A 17536-nucleotide genomic window follows, 5' to 3' on the forward strand; every position below is an offset into this window, starting at 1 on the left:
GGAGCCCTAGAAGTCTGAAAGGCTGAGAACCAAGACCCAACGCCCAGCTCAACTGCACTCTACGTTTATTCATCTGCTCTCACACCTGGGTCCATCCCAGCCCCACCTCCCCAGCCCAGCTCCTGGGGGCGAGGGGGACAGCGGTGACCCTGGGTTCTTTGCTTCAGCTGCTCACGCATTAGGATGTGACCTGCACCCCAGGACTTAAGAATAAGATGGACTAAAGGTGTGGGCTTCATCTTCCTGGTGGTGGCAGGCGTGAAACTGTGTCAGTGGCCGGCGGGCGGTGTCATTGTGGGTGGCCGCAGCTTCCCCTCTGCTGGGGGGTATTCCGCCAGGACATAGAGGAAGCCACCCAGTGCTGCAACAGCCATGGCTGTGTTGTGGGAGGAGCAGCCGTCTGGGGAGACAGACAGAGGTCCCGTTGTGAGTCCTGGGAGGGGGGCGCAGCAGGCAGCCACTGCTCCATTGTGAGGACTTCTCAGATATTCTCTCGGCCAGCCTGGTGTCCCCAGATCTCCCTTGCAGGGCTGGGCACCCACCTGCCAACCTCCGTGAATGTTGGCTGCTAAAGTCTCCCCTCTGGGAAGAAATGTCTTCAGCCAGTTGGAACCTCCTCATCTGGGAGGTTATGTTTTGTCTGAAAGACTTCCTTACATGGGCAGGGGTGACTCTATGTTGTGATTCACCCTCCAGAGCCCCTTCCTGGAGGCCACACCCTGGTCCAATTCTTTCCACCTTCCCCTATGCTCAGGACCTGCGTGAGACCTTCTAGAACAGCACCCAATGGCCCCATTTCACAGATGGGGAAACTAAGAGACTGGGAGCAGAGCTGAGATCCCAACCCTGGAGACTCTATAGCTCATTTCTTCTATTTGACAGCCTCCCTCAGTCCTGCCTGGGGCCCACCTGGTCCCATGTTTGCCCAAACAGCAACCTGGGCCAGGAGCTCCTTTGACATCATTTATAATGTCCTCTTATTTTGAGTCCTCTGAGCTCAAAATGAGCTGTCCACCTTTAGTTTCTGAGCAGGTTGGAGGGAGCCATGATTTTCCTTTCCTCTGGAGAAGGGAAGGCCCCTCCGAGGGAGAGATAATGCAAACTTCAAGGAGCCTAATTACTAACCCTGGCAATCCATGCTTACTGGTGACCTTCATAGGAAAAATGTGGGAAGCACGTTGCATGATGATCTGAAATTAACCCCCCAAAACCCCTATGAATGAGGCATGGCTTGGTTCCCATTTTATAGATGGTGAAACTGAGGCTCAGAGAGATTGAGCAACTCCCACAGCAAAGAAAGGCAGAAGCTGATTTGAACCCAGACAGTCTGACTTCGAATCCGGTGCCCTTAGTCAACAGGTGTGCATGTCATAAATGAAAGAAGGAACATGCCTCTCCCAGCTTCCCAGGCTGCTGGTCAACCTGCAGGGGCCCCAGGAAGGACCTCAGGCTGTGAGATTTCTGCAGCTCCCTCTCCAGTCCTCAGGACGGGCCTAGTTTCCAGGTGTCAGTCTCGAGGGAGCAGCCAGATCTCCGGAAGTGCACAGCAGGTCCCCTACCGCTGGCTACAGGCAGCCCGAGCCCCTGGGTCAGGCAGACCTTGCCAAGGCAGGGGGCCCCGGAGGTATCCTGAGAACTCTCCCCCCACCCCGCCCAGCCTTTGGTGGCAGCTATGAAACAAACCCATCATCACTCTCCTCTCTTGTTACTTGCAGGTAGATGATGAAGCCATGGTGGGGTTCCTGGGGAGACGTTTAGTTGTTGGAATCATTCCCCAGTGTGTGCTGGACATCTCTGTGCTGGCCGGCTCACCTCCCTTCCTGCTCTTGCCTTGCAGTTATTTTAATTTTTATTAATAATCATAAAAGAAATCTTTTTTGTGCTCAGTGGCTTCAGTCATGTCCAACTCTTTGCGAGCCTATGGACTGTAGTCCGCCAGGCTCCTCTGTCCGTGGGATTCTCCAGGCAAGCATGCTAGAGTGGCTTGCCGTGCCCTCCTTCAGGGATCTTCCCAACTCAGGGATCCAACCTGCACCTCTTCTGTCTCCTGAATTGGCAGGCAGGTTCTCTACCACTAGCACCACCTGGAATGCATTAATAGTCATAGCCCGTTCTCTGTTTCTCTACACTCATGCACTGGCTACATAGCGAACTCATCTCAATTAGGACACATTTGGCAGGGAAGGGGGCGCTGTTCATAGTGGCTCCAGGGAAATTCTCTGGAGGTCCAGTGGGTTAGGACTCTAGGCTTTCACTGCCAGGAGCCCTGGTTGGAGACCTCGTCAGGAAACCTCCCATAAGCCATGTGGCACAGCCAAAGAAAAAAAAGAAAAGAACCCCAGGATGACATGTAAACTGGGAACACCAGGACTGTGCTTGTCCCTTGTCCACTGGCTCAAGGATCCCGCTTCTGCCCTTCTTTGCTCCAAATCCCAGTGCACCAACCCCTCCAAACTATTCAATACGTTCACCAGACTGCCTTGCCCACCACAGGCAGGCACAGGTGGGATGAGGGGAGAAGCTGGGTGTCTCTCCCCCCCCACCCCCATCTTCTTTGCATCCAGCCTCCACAGGCTCTGCTCCTCCCACGGTCCCTCCAGCTTTGCCTCCAGGGAGGATGGGGGCGTCCTGCAGTGGCTAACGTCTGTGTTTTCTTACCTTTTCTGTTTTCAGCTCTTGCAGCATCTCTGAGATGAGTTCCCTATATTCAGTTCCCTCTGCTGAAGTTCCCAGTTCAGGGTCTGTTTTCCTGAGTAGACTTTGACCGAGAGGGTTACCTCAGTGACGTTCAGTGTGAAATACACTTAAACATCTCTTTTATGTTCCCTTCACTGGAGACAGCATCTCTGGACTCCCCACTTTCAAAGAGGAGGGCATCAGCGATTCCTACCCTTCCCTTCAGCTCCCAAACACAAAGACATTCCAGTCCGGCCCCTCAGTGATGCTGGCACCCTCAGTGACCCTTGTCACTGTATCTCTTCTAGGCCCTGTATCTCTTCTAGGCCTGTATCTCTTCTAGGCCCTCTTGACAAGAAGAAGGTCCCTTGGGTATTTTCATTACCTGCAAATTGTTTTTCTCGCCTCTTCACTCTTCTCAAAAAATGCTGTTGGTACTGAATGGCTTCAGGTAATTCTTCATCTTCAGCAGCTGGGAGAAGAGTACAAGGTGAACTTCTCAAGATGGATTTTTTTTGTATTTCTGTTTTCCCTTTTTTCAATTGGGGTATGATTGCTTTCCGATGTTGTGTTAGTTTCTGCTGTACAGTGAGGCAATGGGTTTTAAACATTATTGGCTGGGACTTTCCTGGTGGTCCAGTGGCTAAGACTTTGAGCTCCCAGTGCAGGGGGCCTGGGGGTTCCATCCCTGGTCAGGAAACTAGGTCCCACCTGCCACTACTTAAAGATCCTGCATACTGCAACTTAAGATCCCAGGTGTGGCAAATAAGACCAGGTGCAGCTAAATAAATAAACTCTGAAATAGCTATTGGCGAAGCCCCCTCCTCTTCACAACATCTCAAGCAACACAGGTCTCCTGAATCTGGAGGCACTACTGGAAGTTTCCACGAGCACCTGTCTGCTGCCACGTCCCCAACATCTGTGTGTCTGTGTGCATGGACAGGCATGGTGCATGTTGCACGTCCCTCTCCACACCCCTAACACCACGCATCCTTTCCCCACCTGGCGTGGAAGCCTAGCACCCTCCCGCCCCACGCCCACTCCCAGTCAGGGAGGAATTGCAGCTCACCTGGCTCCCCGAAGCATCCTTCCCGAGGCTTCTGCCAGCTGAGAATGGCCTGCAGCCACCGGAGCTTGTAGAAGTCGGAGAAGCCACTCATCCCACACAACACGACTGGAAGCAAAGACAGGGGACCCTCTGCAGGCCTGCCTCCCAGGCCCACCTCCTCCCCCTCCCCAAGGCCACCATGGTGCCATCTGCTAGAGAGAAGCAGCACCAGGAGGTGGGCACTCAACACCGTGGCTGGGGCTTCCCTGGTGGTGCAGTGGATCGGAGTCCGCCTGCCAATGCAGGGGACACCGGTTCAATCCCTGGTCCAGGAAGAGTCCACATGCCTCGGAGCAACTAAGCCCATGTGCCACGACTGCTGAGCCTGGGCTTGAGAGCCTGCGAGCTGCAACTACTGAAGCATGTCCCTACAGCCCGTGCTCTGCAACAAGAGAAGCCACTGCAATAAGAAGCCTGCAAACTGCAATGAAGAGTAGCCCCAGCTGACTGCAACTAGAGAAAGCCCTTGCCAAAATTTAAAAAAATGAGTGAAGACCCAGTGGAGCCATAAAACAAAAATGAACAAACCCCACAGTGGCTGGAAGGAGGCCCTGAGGGCCTGCCTTAGTGAGCAGGGGCCCCCAGACCTGAGTCCTGCTTCCACTTAGGGTCTCAGTCAGGGCTGCTCAAGAGTCAGGGTCAGTACGGGGGCCTGGACACCCAAGCAAAGGAGCAGTCACCCAGGGATTCCTCTTTCAGTCTCCTCTCTCAGGCTTTAAGGGTCTGTTTGCCAGTCACATAGTTAGTCAGTCTGTCCAGAGCTCCACCACTGGGTCAGCTTTTGGGGGCAGGAAGCAGTCAAAACAGTGGCAGAAAAAATACGGAATGCGCACTTAAGTTTGAGTTTCAAAAGAACGATGAATTTTAAAAAAAGTTAAGTATAGCCCATGCAATGTTGGGGATATACTTATACCAAGAGTGTATTCATTGTTTATCTGACATTCAGATTTGCCTGGGCGTCCTGTATTTTCATTTGCTGAGCCTGGCAGCCCTACTCTGTGTTTGTGTGTGTGTGTTTGCCTGAAATCAGGGACACCCTGCAGCTCTGTTGCTAGAGTAGAATGCGGGGCCCACTGTTCTCCATGAAGACATCCCGGGTCGGGTAGGCATATCCAATGGCATCAGCTCTCCGGTTCAGGTCCATCATGTTGGCACAGAAGATGTTCATGTAGTGCTGGCTCTGGCGGAACAGCCCTTTGGTGCATCCCCTCTGGGGGAACAGAGAGACAAGTCAGAGAGTGGGTGGCAGATGCACGCTCTGTTACAGGGAAATACCTGCTATTCTGAAATGGTTTTGCAAGTGGCTGCCTTTGACAGCTGGAGAAGGAAATGGCAACCCACTCCAGTATTCTTGCCTAGAGAATCCCGTGGACAGAGGAACCTGGTGGGCTGCTGTCCATAGGGTCGCACAGAGTCAGACACGACTGAAGCGACTTAGCATGCATGCATGCCTTGGAGAAGGAAATGGCAACCCACTCCAGTGTTCTTGCCTGGAGAATCCCAGGGATGGAGGAGCCTGGTGGGCTGCCGTCTGTGGGGTCGCACAGGGTCAGACACGACTGAAGCGACTCAGCAGCAGCAGCAGCAGCCTTTGACAGCAGATCTTTCTTCTTTTCCCCCAAATTTCTTCCCCATCCGCGCTCCCAGCCCATGGGAGACTTAGTCACCGAGGGACCGAGAGAGCTGGGTTCAAGTCCCGACTCAGCCACTTAGGAGCTGTGGGACCTCTACCACCTAAGTTAACCTATTATGAGCCTCAAGTGTCTTCATGGGGAGAAGAAAGTGATGCTGCTGGGAGCTGCACCAGAGGGGTGCTGGCATGGGGGGGAGTGCCCGACACCAGGGGGCGCTCTAAAGCTGTTAGCTGCTGTCACTGCAAGCTGATTCCAGCCTAACCGCACTGTGGCAGGCAGCTACAGCGCTTCACAAGGAAAAATAACTACTATATGGCCCAGCAATCCCACTACTTGGGCATACATCCTGAGAAACCCACAATCCAAAAAACGCACATGTGCCCCGGCATTCACCGTAGTACTATTTACAATAGCCAGGACATGGAAGCAACCTAGGCGTCCATCGACAGATGAATGGGTGAAGAAGGTGTGGTAAAAATATACAGTGGAATAGTACTCAGCCATCAAAAGGGAATGAACGTGAGTCAGTTGTAGTGAGGCGGACGAACCTAGAGCCTGTTATACAGAGTGAAGTAAGTCAGAAAGAGAAAAACAAATATCATATATTAATGTATACATATGGAAATCTAGAAAAATAACACTGATCAACCTGTTTGCAGGGCAGGCATAGAGATGCAGGCATAGAGAACGGACTTGTGTACTCAGCCGGAGAAGGAGAGGGCAGGACAAACTGAGAAAGTAGCATTTACATATATATGCTATCGTGTGTAAAATAAATAGCTGGTAGGAAGCTGTGTATAACACAGGGAGCCCAGCCTGGCATTCAGTGATGACCTAGAGGGGTGGGCTGGGGGGAGGGGAGGAAGGCTCAAGCGGGAGGGGACATATATATATATATAATTATGACTGATTTGTGATGTTGTGCAGCAGAAACCAACACAACATTGTAAAGCAATTATCCTCCAATTAAAAAAAAAAAAAGAGCCTGGGCCGCAGATTGGTTTCACCACACTGAGAAAAGGATGGGTGATGAGAACACGCTTTAAAAACTGCTATAGCAATATGTCAGACTAATTTTCTATCTGCTGAATCTAATAATCACAACAGTTTTCCTTGTAATTAGGCTTTTGTTGTATTTGCAAAAACACTGGGCTGTGACAATTTGCAAATAAATAATAATAAAAAAATCTATTAAAACCAACAAGTCCTTTCTTGATTAAGAATTTCTGGGCATTGAGTAACATTTTTGAATAGAGATAGCAAGCCCTGCTTTGTATATAAATAAATATATGTGTAAAATGAGTATTTAGCAAGAGTTCCCTGGCAGTCTAATGGTTAGGATTCTGTGATTTTACTGCTGTGACCGGGGCTCAGACCCTGGTCAGGGAACAGGGATCCTGCAAGTCATGTGGTGAGGCCAAAATAAAATAAATTAAAATGAGTATTTAGCAAAATCTGAGTGCTTGGGATTGAAAGAGTGTTGGGCACAGGGAGGTGATGGTGGGTCTCTTTTGGTCTTGGCTTGGTTTTCTGGAAGCAGCTAGTGCCTGACTTTGTTCTAAGACCTTTTCCATCTGTTGTTTACCGAGCTACTTCTGCGGCTCCTCTCCCAACCCCTCTCTGTTTCCCTGACGCCCTGTGGTCCAGTTCAGCATGCAAAGCTCTTTGTCCAACAGAACCTCAACACTACCACCCCCAACCTCTCCACCAGTTTGGTTGGACTTCACGGCTGATGAATGGCATGCTATTTCCCACTCCTGATGTCTGAAGCACAGGTTTAAAACCCGCGGGTTTTCCTGGTGTGAACGTGCAAAGCCACACTGTCAAGAGCGCCTTCCAGTCATTCTTTCTCCTCCTCCGGCTGTGGCTGGGCCCACACCGGGCACTTACCATTCTGGCCGAGAGGAAGAAGAGTAGCTGGTGGGACAGGCAGTAGCCAGAGCAGCCTGGCCTGGTCATGAAGGTCCTGCAGAAGTTGGAGAGCCGGCAGGGCTGGCTGCTGTTTGTCCTGCAAGACAAGTTGTTCCAGGCTATTAAGAGCGTCCTAAGTGAAGCCTGGGGGCCTGGAGCCTTCCCGGGTCCTGATTCCCCCTCTAGTTACTACAGCCCCCAGCAGGGTCAGGCCCGCAGCTGAGCCAGATAAACACGTGTCCTTTTCTGGACTGGCTGAATCGGTCCCTCCGTCACAGGGGAGGTGACACTGGAGCCGTCCTAGGTTGGGGGAGGCACCAGGGGCTGTGACATCCCATTTCTCCGTGGGACTCCCCAGTACCATCTTTCTCAGAATTGCCCTAAACAGCAGACCCCTAGGCCTGGTCTGTCCCCCACACCCCCCGTGCCAGGCCTGCCCCATAGAAGGGATGGGGCAGGTCCCTCATTGCAGCAGAGCCCCTCTGCAAGCCCAACTGTGTCCTGGCCCAAACACCTCTATGAAGGATGCTGAGACGGTGGGGGCCTGGGCACCTGCTGCCTCTTCTGCTCATGGGTTCCATGGATTCCTGCACCTAGCACTGGCCCTGGAGGGTTTCCTCCAAGCCCAATGCACAGCAGGATAAAACGGTGAGCTCAACAAGGCTGGGTCCTTCTTTCTGGGACTTACAGCCCTGTCCTGCTTTTTGGAACCGGTTCTCTTAGCCGGATGCAGTTCACATTTGTTCTGTGGAACCATGAAACAAGCGTGAACTGGACCTGGCTAGGAGAACTAGCCACTGTGGGAGGTCAGCTTCCTGCTATGGGGTCAGGGAAGGTTCTGGAAACAAGATACTGGAGCTGGCCTAAAGTGTGAGCGGTTACTTAAGCACAGGGGCTGGGGTGAGGCAAGCGGGAAGGGAAGAGATACCACAGAGGCGACTGCTGGGCATGGGCAAAGGCCTGCAGTGGGAGGGAACAGGTGCCTCTGAGGGTCTGAAAAGAGGCCACAGGGGCTGGACCAGAGGAGCCTGGGGACCTGAGAGGGCAGAGGAAGTGCTAGTCATTCAGTCATGTCCAACTCTCTGCGACCCCCATGGACTGCAGCCCGCCAGGCTCCTCTGTCCATGGGATTCTCCAGGCAAGAATACTGGAGTGAGTTGCCATTTCCTCCTCCTGGGGATCTTCCCGGCCCAGGGATTGAACCCGGGTCTCTTGCATTGCAGGCGGATTCTTTACCGTCTGAGCCACCAAGGGAGGGCAGAGGAGTCGAGGCTTTACCTGAGAACAAGGAAGCTTCACACTGGAGTGGGGTGTTCAGATGTGCTTTTTTGGAAAGATCCCTCTGGTGTGGGGAGACCAGTCAGTTGGGGGTTGCAGGGCATGGAGGTGGGTGTCTAGAGTGGGCCGCAAGCCTTTGATGGAGGCAGGGGGCCGACTCAGAGATGGGGGTGGGACGAGGAACAGCTCTCAGGGGAGCTGGCACCTAGTTTTGCCCAAACCCCTGGGGTTTTGGGGGCTTCCCAGGTGGTGCTAATGGTAAAGAACCTGCAGAAGACATAAGAGACGCAAGTTCGATCCCTGGGTCAGGAAGATCCCCTGGAGCAGGGCATGGCAATCCACTCCAGTGTTTTTGCCTGGAGAATCCCATGGACAGAGGAGCCTGGTGGGCTACAGTCCATAGGGTCACAAAGTTGGATATGACTGAAGTGACTCAGCACGGCACAGCACTGGGGCTTTGGGAAGCAAGTGGGACCAGAGGCCTGGCGGAAGGCAGGCGCTTTGGGGTCTTCAGGAAGTGAGGCAGGTCCAGGGGACCCACCCGGTTCCCAGCAGCTGCACCAGGCACAAGTCACTGAGCTCCTCTGAGAAGGAGTCCTCCTGCTCAAAAGTGGGGTAGACCAGGGAGGCCTCGGTGCGGGTCCAGGCACGTGGAAGCTTCCAAAACCCAGGTTCGATGGTCAGCTGGAACTCTGGTGGAGAAGAGGGAGTGGGGGGAGACACAGGAGCAGTGAGCCATGCCATGGTTAACCACCCCCCAGGCTCCTGTGGTTCTGAGCCCAGGAACTGGCTGTCCCTCCCCTGGCAGCCCTGACTGCACTCAGGTGCCTTCAGGGCTCTGAGCATTGCCTGAGGGTTGAGTATTGCATTTGAAACATTCACAAAGCTCTTTATCTGAAAAAAAAAAAAAATCACTAGGAAAAATGTTGGGACAGGCTCTGAGTAAATCTACTGCACCCCATGGAAGCTTGAGACATCTAGACAGGGTTAGTTGCCTCCTTTGGTTCTGTTAGAACATGGAGCTCCTGCAGAACCAACCCCAGGATAAGCCAGGCTGGGATGGTCTCAGGGACCAGGCCTGGGAGAGGGTATATGCTCAGTAGCTAAGTTGTATCTGACTCTTTGAGACCCCATGGACTGCAGCCAGCCAGGCTCCTTTGTCCATGGGATCTCTCGGGCAAGAATACTGGGGTGTGTTGCCATTTCCTTCTCCAGGGGAGAGGGTGGAGCACCCCACATACAGAGAAGCAGGCCGATGCTGGGGAGGGCTGGGGTCTCTCATGCTGTCTGGCCAGTTATCTCCCCACTTACCCTCATGGACCTGGGAAGGGGAGCCTGGGAGGCAGGACTGGACCACACGGGGCTGGTTTATACCCCCCACCGCCCCCACCCAGGAACAACTCAGGCCAGGGCTTCTAGGGTGGGGCCCCTTGGTAGGATGACTCCAGGCTGACGAGGAGACAGAGGCTCTGCATTCTAGGGCGAGAAGAAAGATAGTGGCAAGATGCTAATGTTTGCCATGCTAAGGGCCAGATTACCTTTTAGATCTCGACCCTCCCTCTCCTCTGGTCTGGGATGGTCCTTTGCCCCCAAGCCTGGACATGAGCTGAAAAAGTGAGGGAGAGCCACTCCCTACCTTCCACCTGCCCTCCGTGGGTGGGAGAGGCCATCTCAAGCTGAAGTCAAGGATGACCGAACACCCGCAGGGGCAGCTGGTTACAGGTCCTCCCAGGCCCTCCCTGACGCCAACTGAAGCTGCAGCAGGTGGTTTCAGTGGGCGCCCCCAGAAGCTGTCTGTGCTCCTGAAGAAATGGGACTCCACCCACGCTCTTACCTCTCAGGTACTTGGGGTCACTCAGGTTGAGGTAGAAGATGGAATCGTGGAGGAGAGGAGCCAACTTCTCCACCAGCTTGCCCACACGCAGGCCGAGCGGCTGCAGCTGGGAGTCCCGCGCCCACTTCTCCTGAACGCCTTTGAGCTGCACTGCAAGGGGGAAGCAGAGTTCATTCATCCCAACACTGGATGAACCACATGGACAGGAAAATATACCCCCAGTTATAATGCATACCGAGCTCTCTGCTTCTTCCAGCTCTTGAGGGGAAAATATTTGCTGAGTTTATTGGAAACTAGGCCTCTGGGGAGCTCAGCTGGGTACTGGCAGGGTGGGGAGTGGTGGTCAGAGTGAGGGAAGGTGGTGGCTAAGAGCTTGATTTCTGGAGGGGGGCCAGGGTTCAGGTCCTGGCTCTAATGCTTTCTCATTGGGTGACCTGAGGAAGTCATTTAATTTCTCTCTGCTTCACTTTCTCCATCTGTAAAATGGGAGTCGTGATATTCCTTCCTTCTTGGAGGATGGGGTTATAAAGATTAAATAAGCAAAGGCATGGCACTAGTGGTAAAGAACCTGCCTGCCAGTGCAGGAGACGTTAAGAAATGTGGGTTCGATCCCTGAGTTGGGAAGATCCCCTCTAGAAGGAAATGGCAACACACTCTAGCATTCTTGCCTAGAAAATCCCATGGACAGAGGAGCCTGGTGGGCTGAGGTCCATGGGGTTGCAAAGAGTTGGACATGACCAAAGCAACTTAGCCCTAATGCATATAGAGGACTTGGCATTGTCCAGAGTGCAAAGAAAACACTTAATAATGTTTAGTGATTATTATTAGTTATAGAGACTTGGGCTTTGTGGTCCAGGAGGAAAAAATGAGGGAGAGACTCAGATTGCAGAGTGGAAGGCTGCTGTGTACAATTGAGCAGGTTGTACACTGCACAAGGGCTACACACATTCTTATCATGGGTTTGTACATGTTTTAAGACAATTTTCCAGCAGATGTCAGTCAAGTGACTCCAGAAAGGTGGTACCTTTTTCTAATTCTCACAGAGGTGCCCTGTGGACTAGCAGTGGCCCAGGAGGGGTGGGAGAGGATGGGGTGGCTGGAAGAGAAGGTCATGGGGTAGCCAGAAAGAGAGGAGATATGAGAGGGAGCATCAGTGCAGAGCTGAGAAGTGAGATGCGGTAGGGCAGCTGCTGTCAGGTTGGGCACTGCGTGGGGGAGAGTGGACAAGGTTTGAGGAGGGTGCTGAGCAAGTCTGGCAGGATGATGGGCTCTGTAACACCCCTCCCCCGACTCCGCTCCTCTCTGAACTGGAACCAGGCAGTCTAGTTCTGAAGCCTTGTTCTAGATCGTTTGGCTGAACCTGTGGATAGAGAGTCCCAGGAGGGTTGCTGATTATCAAAGAGACCAGGTGAGCCCAACCTGACCTCATGGTGATCCTAGGTCCTTGGGCTTGCTCCTGTTTCTCCCTGCATATGTGGCAGCTGCTGCCGCATTCTGGAACCCCCTTGAGGCAGCTGGAAGCAGCTGGAGGGACCCTTTGCTCTCTTAGGTCAGTGTCTGCCTGTCCAGCCCCAAGCAGAGAGGACCCGGGAGATCAATGGTCAATCTCTTCTTATTGGACCCCTCCCAGAATGTGAACCCCCCTCTCTCTCCCAGGAAGATTGAGAATGTAGGCAGGATCCTTAGAAGGAGGGCTGTGGTAGCCAGCTCATTTCCCATCCTTTCGGCCCCCTCCTGCTTGGGATGGGGCCAATCTGTGAAACCAACATAAAACTGGGGAAATGGCAACATGCGACTTCCAAGTGTGTGCTCAGTTGCTCAGGCTCCTCTGTCATAGGATTCTCCAGGCAAGAATACTGGAGTGGGTTGCCATGCCCTCCTCCAGGGGATCTTCCTGACCCAGGGATCAAACCTGCATCTCTTGCGTCTCCTGCATTGGCAGGTGGATTCTTTACCACTGAGCCACCTGGGGAGCCCCTGTGACTTCCAACATTAGGTTGTAAGAGACACCAAGGCTTCCGCCCGGCTCTCTCTTAGGCCACTTGCTCTGGGTGAAGCGGCTGTTGAGCTATGAGGATGCTCAAGCAGTCCCTGGAAGAGCCCACGTGGTGGGGAACAGGGGCCTCCAGCCGCCAGCCAGCGCCAACCCACCAGGCCTGTGGGTGAATGGGGCAGCTCTGCCAGCATGAGGGAAGCCTCAGATGATCACAGTGCTGGCCACCATCTGGATGGGAACCTCATGCGAGACCCCGAGTCAGACCCTCCCAGCCGAACTGCTCCTGGATTCCTGACGAACAGAAGCCAGGAGATAATTGTTGTTTCAAGCAGCCAAATCCTGGGGCAGTTTGTGCAGCAATAGGTTATTGCAAGGCTTCCCAGGTGGTGCTAGAGGTAAAGAATCCACCTGCCAATGCAGGAGATGCAGGTTCGATCCCCGGGTTGGGAACATCCCCTGTAGTAGGAAATGGCGACCCATTCCGGTATTCCTGCCTGGAGAATCCCATGGACAGAGGAGCCTGGTGGGCTACAGTCCATAGGGTTGCAAAGAGTCGGACACGACTGGTGTGACTTAGTACACACGCATGCCAATGCAGGGGACACCAGAGATGCAGGTTTGATCCCTGGGTTGGGAAAATCCCCTGGAGAAGGAAATGGCAACCCATTCCAGTACTTTTACTTGGGAAACTCCATGGATAGAGGAGACTGGTGGGCTGCAGTTCATAGGGTCACAAAGAGTCGGACAGGACTTAGTGACTAAACAGCAACAAAGAGGAGTTATAAGACGCGACGAGGGTTACATGAAGGAGACCCGCACCCTGATCCTGGCCTGGAGGGGAGGGGACCAGGGTCTTGAGGATGCAGCCTGGGGGTGGGGGTCAGGGGCGTGGGGAGGACACAAGGAAGCCAGAGGCAGTGAGGCCACAAGGACACAGTGCAGAAGGTCCCAGAGCCCCACCTCCTGCTGGGATCTGGTGTGTGAAAAGTTGTCGTGGCAACACAGATGGGGTGACACAGGAATGGGGCCAGCCAGAGCCTGGGATTTGTCGCTGGGGTCAGGGAGGGGCTCCCTGAAACCCTTGGTGAGTGTGGGGGGTGGCTACCTGTTTGCCTTGGCCTATCTCCAGCCCCCTCCTCGGGGATCTCATATCCTTCAAAGCTGAACAAACACTTGGCTGTTTTCTCGGAGCCTTCAGGCGGCTCTGGCTGGATGTAGGGGGAGCCAGGGCGGGCACACTCATGGGCACACTCCCTCTGCTAGCTTCGGTCCTGGCATGTCTGGAGGGGGTGTGCTTAATAGCCCAGTTGTGACCCCAAATACTGTAGCCTGCCAGAGTCCTATGTCTACAGGATTCTCCAGGCAAGAATACTGGAGTGGGTTGCCACTTCCTACTCTAGGGGATCTTCCCGACCCAGGGCTCAAACCCACGTCTCTTGTGTCTCCTGCATTGGCAGGTGGGTTCTTTACCTGCTGAGCCATCGGGAAGCCCTGGCAAGTCAGGAGGGAGGGATTGACAAATGAATCATTTCCTCCCTGGAAAATAATAATTTCCAAATCTTTTCTTGAGTGGCCTCTGAATCCTTCCTGCTTCTTAAAAGAAAAAAGTAATTGATCACAGAGGGTCTGTAGATACCTCAAAAGGGGCCAGCCGCCCTCTGCCCCTCTTTCCTTATAGTCAGAGCATCGTATTTGGGGACCAGAAGGTGGGCTGGTCCCGGGGTGCAAAGCGGGCAGGTGACAGGCTGAGAACTGCCTTCTCGGTGGCCAGTCCAGGGCAACCAGAGCGCACCCACCTTCTAGCATCCGGAACCCCACCACGCCGTCCAGGTTGATTTCGGGCAGCCTCTTCTTCAGGAAGGACGTGGCTCTGTCCAGCGCAGAGAGGATGAAGCCCGTGATGGTGGCCTTGCCCTCTGGGGTGTCTGGTGGTGGCAGCCTGGAGGGCTGCAGTGGCGGGGCCGCCAGCAGCAAGAGCAGGAGCGGGAGCCCTGGGCTGGACATGGCTGGTCTTCTGAGAGAGGCTGCTGGAGCGCTTCAGCCCCGGGCCGGCCCGCCCCATGCGCCCGCCTCCCACCTCCTCCCCCTCCACCCGCAGAGAAGTAGAGGAGTGGCCAGGCGGGGCTGATCCTGCAGCCTGGAATGGCCTGGGCAGAGGGTTTGGAAAGGGCAGCTGCCAGGGACTGATTTCAGGGATGGGGGTGGGTGGGGTGGGGTGGGGAGGCAGGGGTCGGAGCCTCACAGTCAGGCCAGCCAGCCCTGCACATGGAGCCAGCTGGCTGCAGGCTGGGGAGAGGGGCCATCCTTTCCTTCTCACCCCTGACTCTCCAGGTCCACAGGTTACATCTCTGATGGAGCAACTGCAAAGTTGGTTTGGCTTTATTTTGCTTTGTTTGAAATAAGTTTGAAATGAAAAGATGTTTGCCCCCAAGGAAAGCCAATTCTTTGCAACCCCATGGACTGTAGCCCGCCAGGCTACATGGGAACATATCCAGGGTATGTTGCCATTTTCTTCTCCAGGAGATCTTCCCCACCCAGGGATGGAACACGGGTCTTTTACATCTTCTGCATTGGCAGTCAGGTTCTTTAACACTAGTGCCACCTAGGAATCCCTGACAAACCTAGACAGTGTATTAAAAAGCAGAGACATCACTTTGCTGACAAAGTGATGAATATAGTCAAAGCTATGGTTTTCCTGGTAGTCATGTACAGATGTGAGAGTTGGACCATAAAGAAAGCTGAGTGCTGAAGAATTGATGCTTTCCAACTGTGGTGTTGAAGAAGACTCTTGAGAGTTCTTTGGACTGAAAGGAGATCAAACCAGTCAATCCTAAAGGAAATCAACCCTGAATATTTATTGGAAGGACTGATGCAGAAGCTGAAGCTCCAAAACTTTGGCCACCTATTGTGAAGAACTGACTCATTGGAAAAGACTCTGATGCTGGGAAAGACTGAAGGTAGGAGGAGAAGAGGGTGACAGAGGATGAGATGGTTAGATGGCATCATTGACTCAACGGACATGAGTTTGAGCAAACTCTGGGAGATAGTGAAGGACAGGGAAGGATAGTGCTGCAGTCCATGGGGTCACAAAGAGTCAGACAAGACAGAGCCACTGAGCATGCACACATCACATATTTATTGACTTCTTTGGCTATTCCAGGTCTTAGTTGCGGCACATGGGCTCTAGTTCTCTGACCAGGGATCGAACCCAGGCCCCCTGTATTGGGAACACAGAGTCTTAGCCATTGGACCATCAGCGAGGTCCCTGTATCTGTGCTTCATGTAGAAAAAGCTTAAAAAAAAAAGCATAAGTATTTCTTTATTCCTCAAGAACCAGTATTTCCTCCCTTGGGTGTGCCATTGAGCACAACTATTCCGGGAGAAGCTTGTCACCATCATCACCTGTTAATCCTTACAACAAACTCCTGACGTGGGTGTTATTCTTGTCCTCTTTTATACCGTAAAGTCTGAGGCTCTGGGGGGTAAATGACTTATTACAACCCACTGTCTCACAGCTAGGGTGGTACAGGGGTTCACGCTGGAGTCCCCGTAACCATTGGGAAATCCCGCCAGGGTCCAGCCTTGGTATCTGGAAGGGAAACAATACTCTCTTGATCTACGGAAGGATTGAATTTCACGTGTCATGTTGGCCAAGTAGGCAAGCAGGACAAGCAGGCCTGGCTGGTGTGGCATCTTGTTCCTCTCTCCCTAGAGAAACGATCCCAACGCCTTCCCCAATGGGGGGTTTACTCTTCCAGGACAAGGCATTTGCCGGGGTGGCTGGTCCTTAACCTCTTAGATCATCAGAACAAAAGGGGGCCTCTCAGATGTGAAGTCCCCTCCCTTAGTTCACAGGTCGGGAAAGCCAGCTGACAGAGAGGGATGTGCTTGATCCCCTGATCAAGGACACCCTGAGGCGGGGGTCTCCGGATCCCAGCCCGGTCCCACCACAGACGGTGCCTGGAGGGGCGGGGTCCATGTTCTGGTCTCATGACCCCAGCAAGACAACTGAAGGTGGGGCCTCCCTGGAAACTGGGGGGTTGAGGCTGCCCGCAGACAGCCCATCCCTCCATCTACACAGATTTACTCCTCCTTCCTCACCCTCTTCTGCCCGGGTTTCAAGCCCTACCTCAGCCACACACTCACTAAAGGGTGTGACCTTCAGGAGTCACAGAGCTATTGGGAGAAGCAAATGAGCTCCGTGCCACATCCTGAGCTGGGTTCTAGGGTCCCTGGTGCTGCTCTGTCTGGGTTTTCATTGAGGGAGGAGGTGCAGTGTTGATTTTTTTGTCCAACACGTGAGTGGGTGGGGGGGGGGGGGACGCCTGCAGCAGGTGGTCCCTGTGCCTGACTCTGCGTGTTCTGGGGCAGCTCCCAAGGGGAGGGCAGTGGGGTGACTTCAAGGGGACCCCTTTTAAAGTCAAAACGCTGTCACAGAGACCCACACAAAACTCTTTAGTGTGGTTACTTTGGGAGGTGAGACAGGAGGGTTAGTGAAACTTTCCCTTGTTACAATGGATCAGTTCTGTTGCTCAGTCGTGTCCCACTCTTTGCGACCCCATGAACTGCAGCACGCCAGGCCTCCCTATCCATCACCAGCTCCCGGAGTTTACTCAAACTCATGTCCATTGAGTCGGTGATGCCGTCCAACCATCTCATCCTCTGTCATCCCCTTCTCCTCCTGCCCCCAATCCCTCCCAACATCAGGGTCGTTTCAATGGATACTTAACATCATTATGGTTTTTTTTCCTTCCTTGTCCTTTTTCTCTCTCTCTATATATATTTATTTTTCTTCTTCTTATTTTTTTGGATATGCTATGCTGCTTGTGGAATCTTAGTTCCCCCACCAGGGATTGAACCCTCAGCTCTCAGCAGCGAAAGGGCGAAGTCCCAACCACTGGACCTCCAGGGACTTCCCTGCAACAGGTGCTGTGCTGCCGTTTCAGTCACGTTCGACTCTTTGCGAACCTATGGACTGTGGCCCACCAGGCTCCTCTGTCTATGGGATTCTCCAGGCAAGAATACTGGAGTGGGTTGCCTTGCACTCCTCTAGGGAATCTTCCCGACCCAGGGATAGGATCTGCATCTCTAAAGACCCC

At 53.4% G+C, this 17536-nt stretch overlaps 1 protein-coding gene across 1 annotated transcript; it reads right to left on the reverse strand.

The window, feature by feature from the left end:
• Positions 1–48: 48 nt before the first annotated feature.
• C10H16orf89 (chromosome 10 C16orf89 homolog) lies at positions 49–14447 on the reverse strand. The gene is made up of 8 exons (XM_043915589.1): positions 14234–14447; positions 10442–10591; positions 9149–9299; positions 7309–7426; positions 4859–4994; positions 3746–3850; positions 3062–3148; positions 49–400 (listed from the first exon to the last, which is right to left on the reverse strand). Exons 1-8 carry the CDS (start codon positions 14439–14441, stop codon positions 270–272), a joined length of 1086 nt encoding a protein of 361 aa, XP_043771524.1. The 5' UTR covers positions 14442–14447; the 3' UTR covers positions 49–269.
• Between the last annotated feature and the right edge of the window lie 3089 nt (positions 14448–17536).

The sequence above is a fragment of the Cervus elaphus genome, chromosome 10 (genome assembly GCF_910594005.1).
Source record: "Cervus elaphus chromosome 10, mCerEla1.1, whole genome shotgun sequence".
In the NCBI taxonomy this organism is placed as follows: domain Eukaryota; kingdom Metazoa; phylum Chordata; class Mammalia; order Artiodactyla; family Cervidae; genus Cervus; species Cervus elaphus.

Bases quoted from the DNA above. Each gene is read 5' to 3' on its own strand.
- C10H16orf89 (XM_043915589.1), bottom strand. From the start codon at position 14,441: ATGTCCAGCCCAGGGCTCCCGCTCCTGCTCTTGCTGCTGGCGGCCCCG. The intron at 3,851-4,858 runs GTGGGCCCCGCA...CTTTGCTTCCAG, and splicing joins GGATGTCTTCATGGAGAACA to TCGTGTTGTGTGGGATGAGT. The intron at 3,149-3,745 runs GTGAGCTGCAAT...CTCTTCTCCCAG, and splicing joins AGGATGCTTCGGGGAGCCAG to CTGCTGAAGATGAAGAATTA.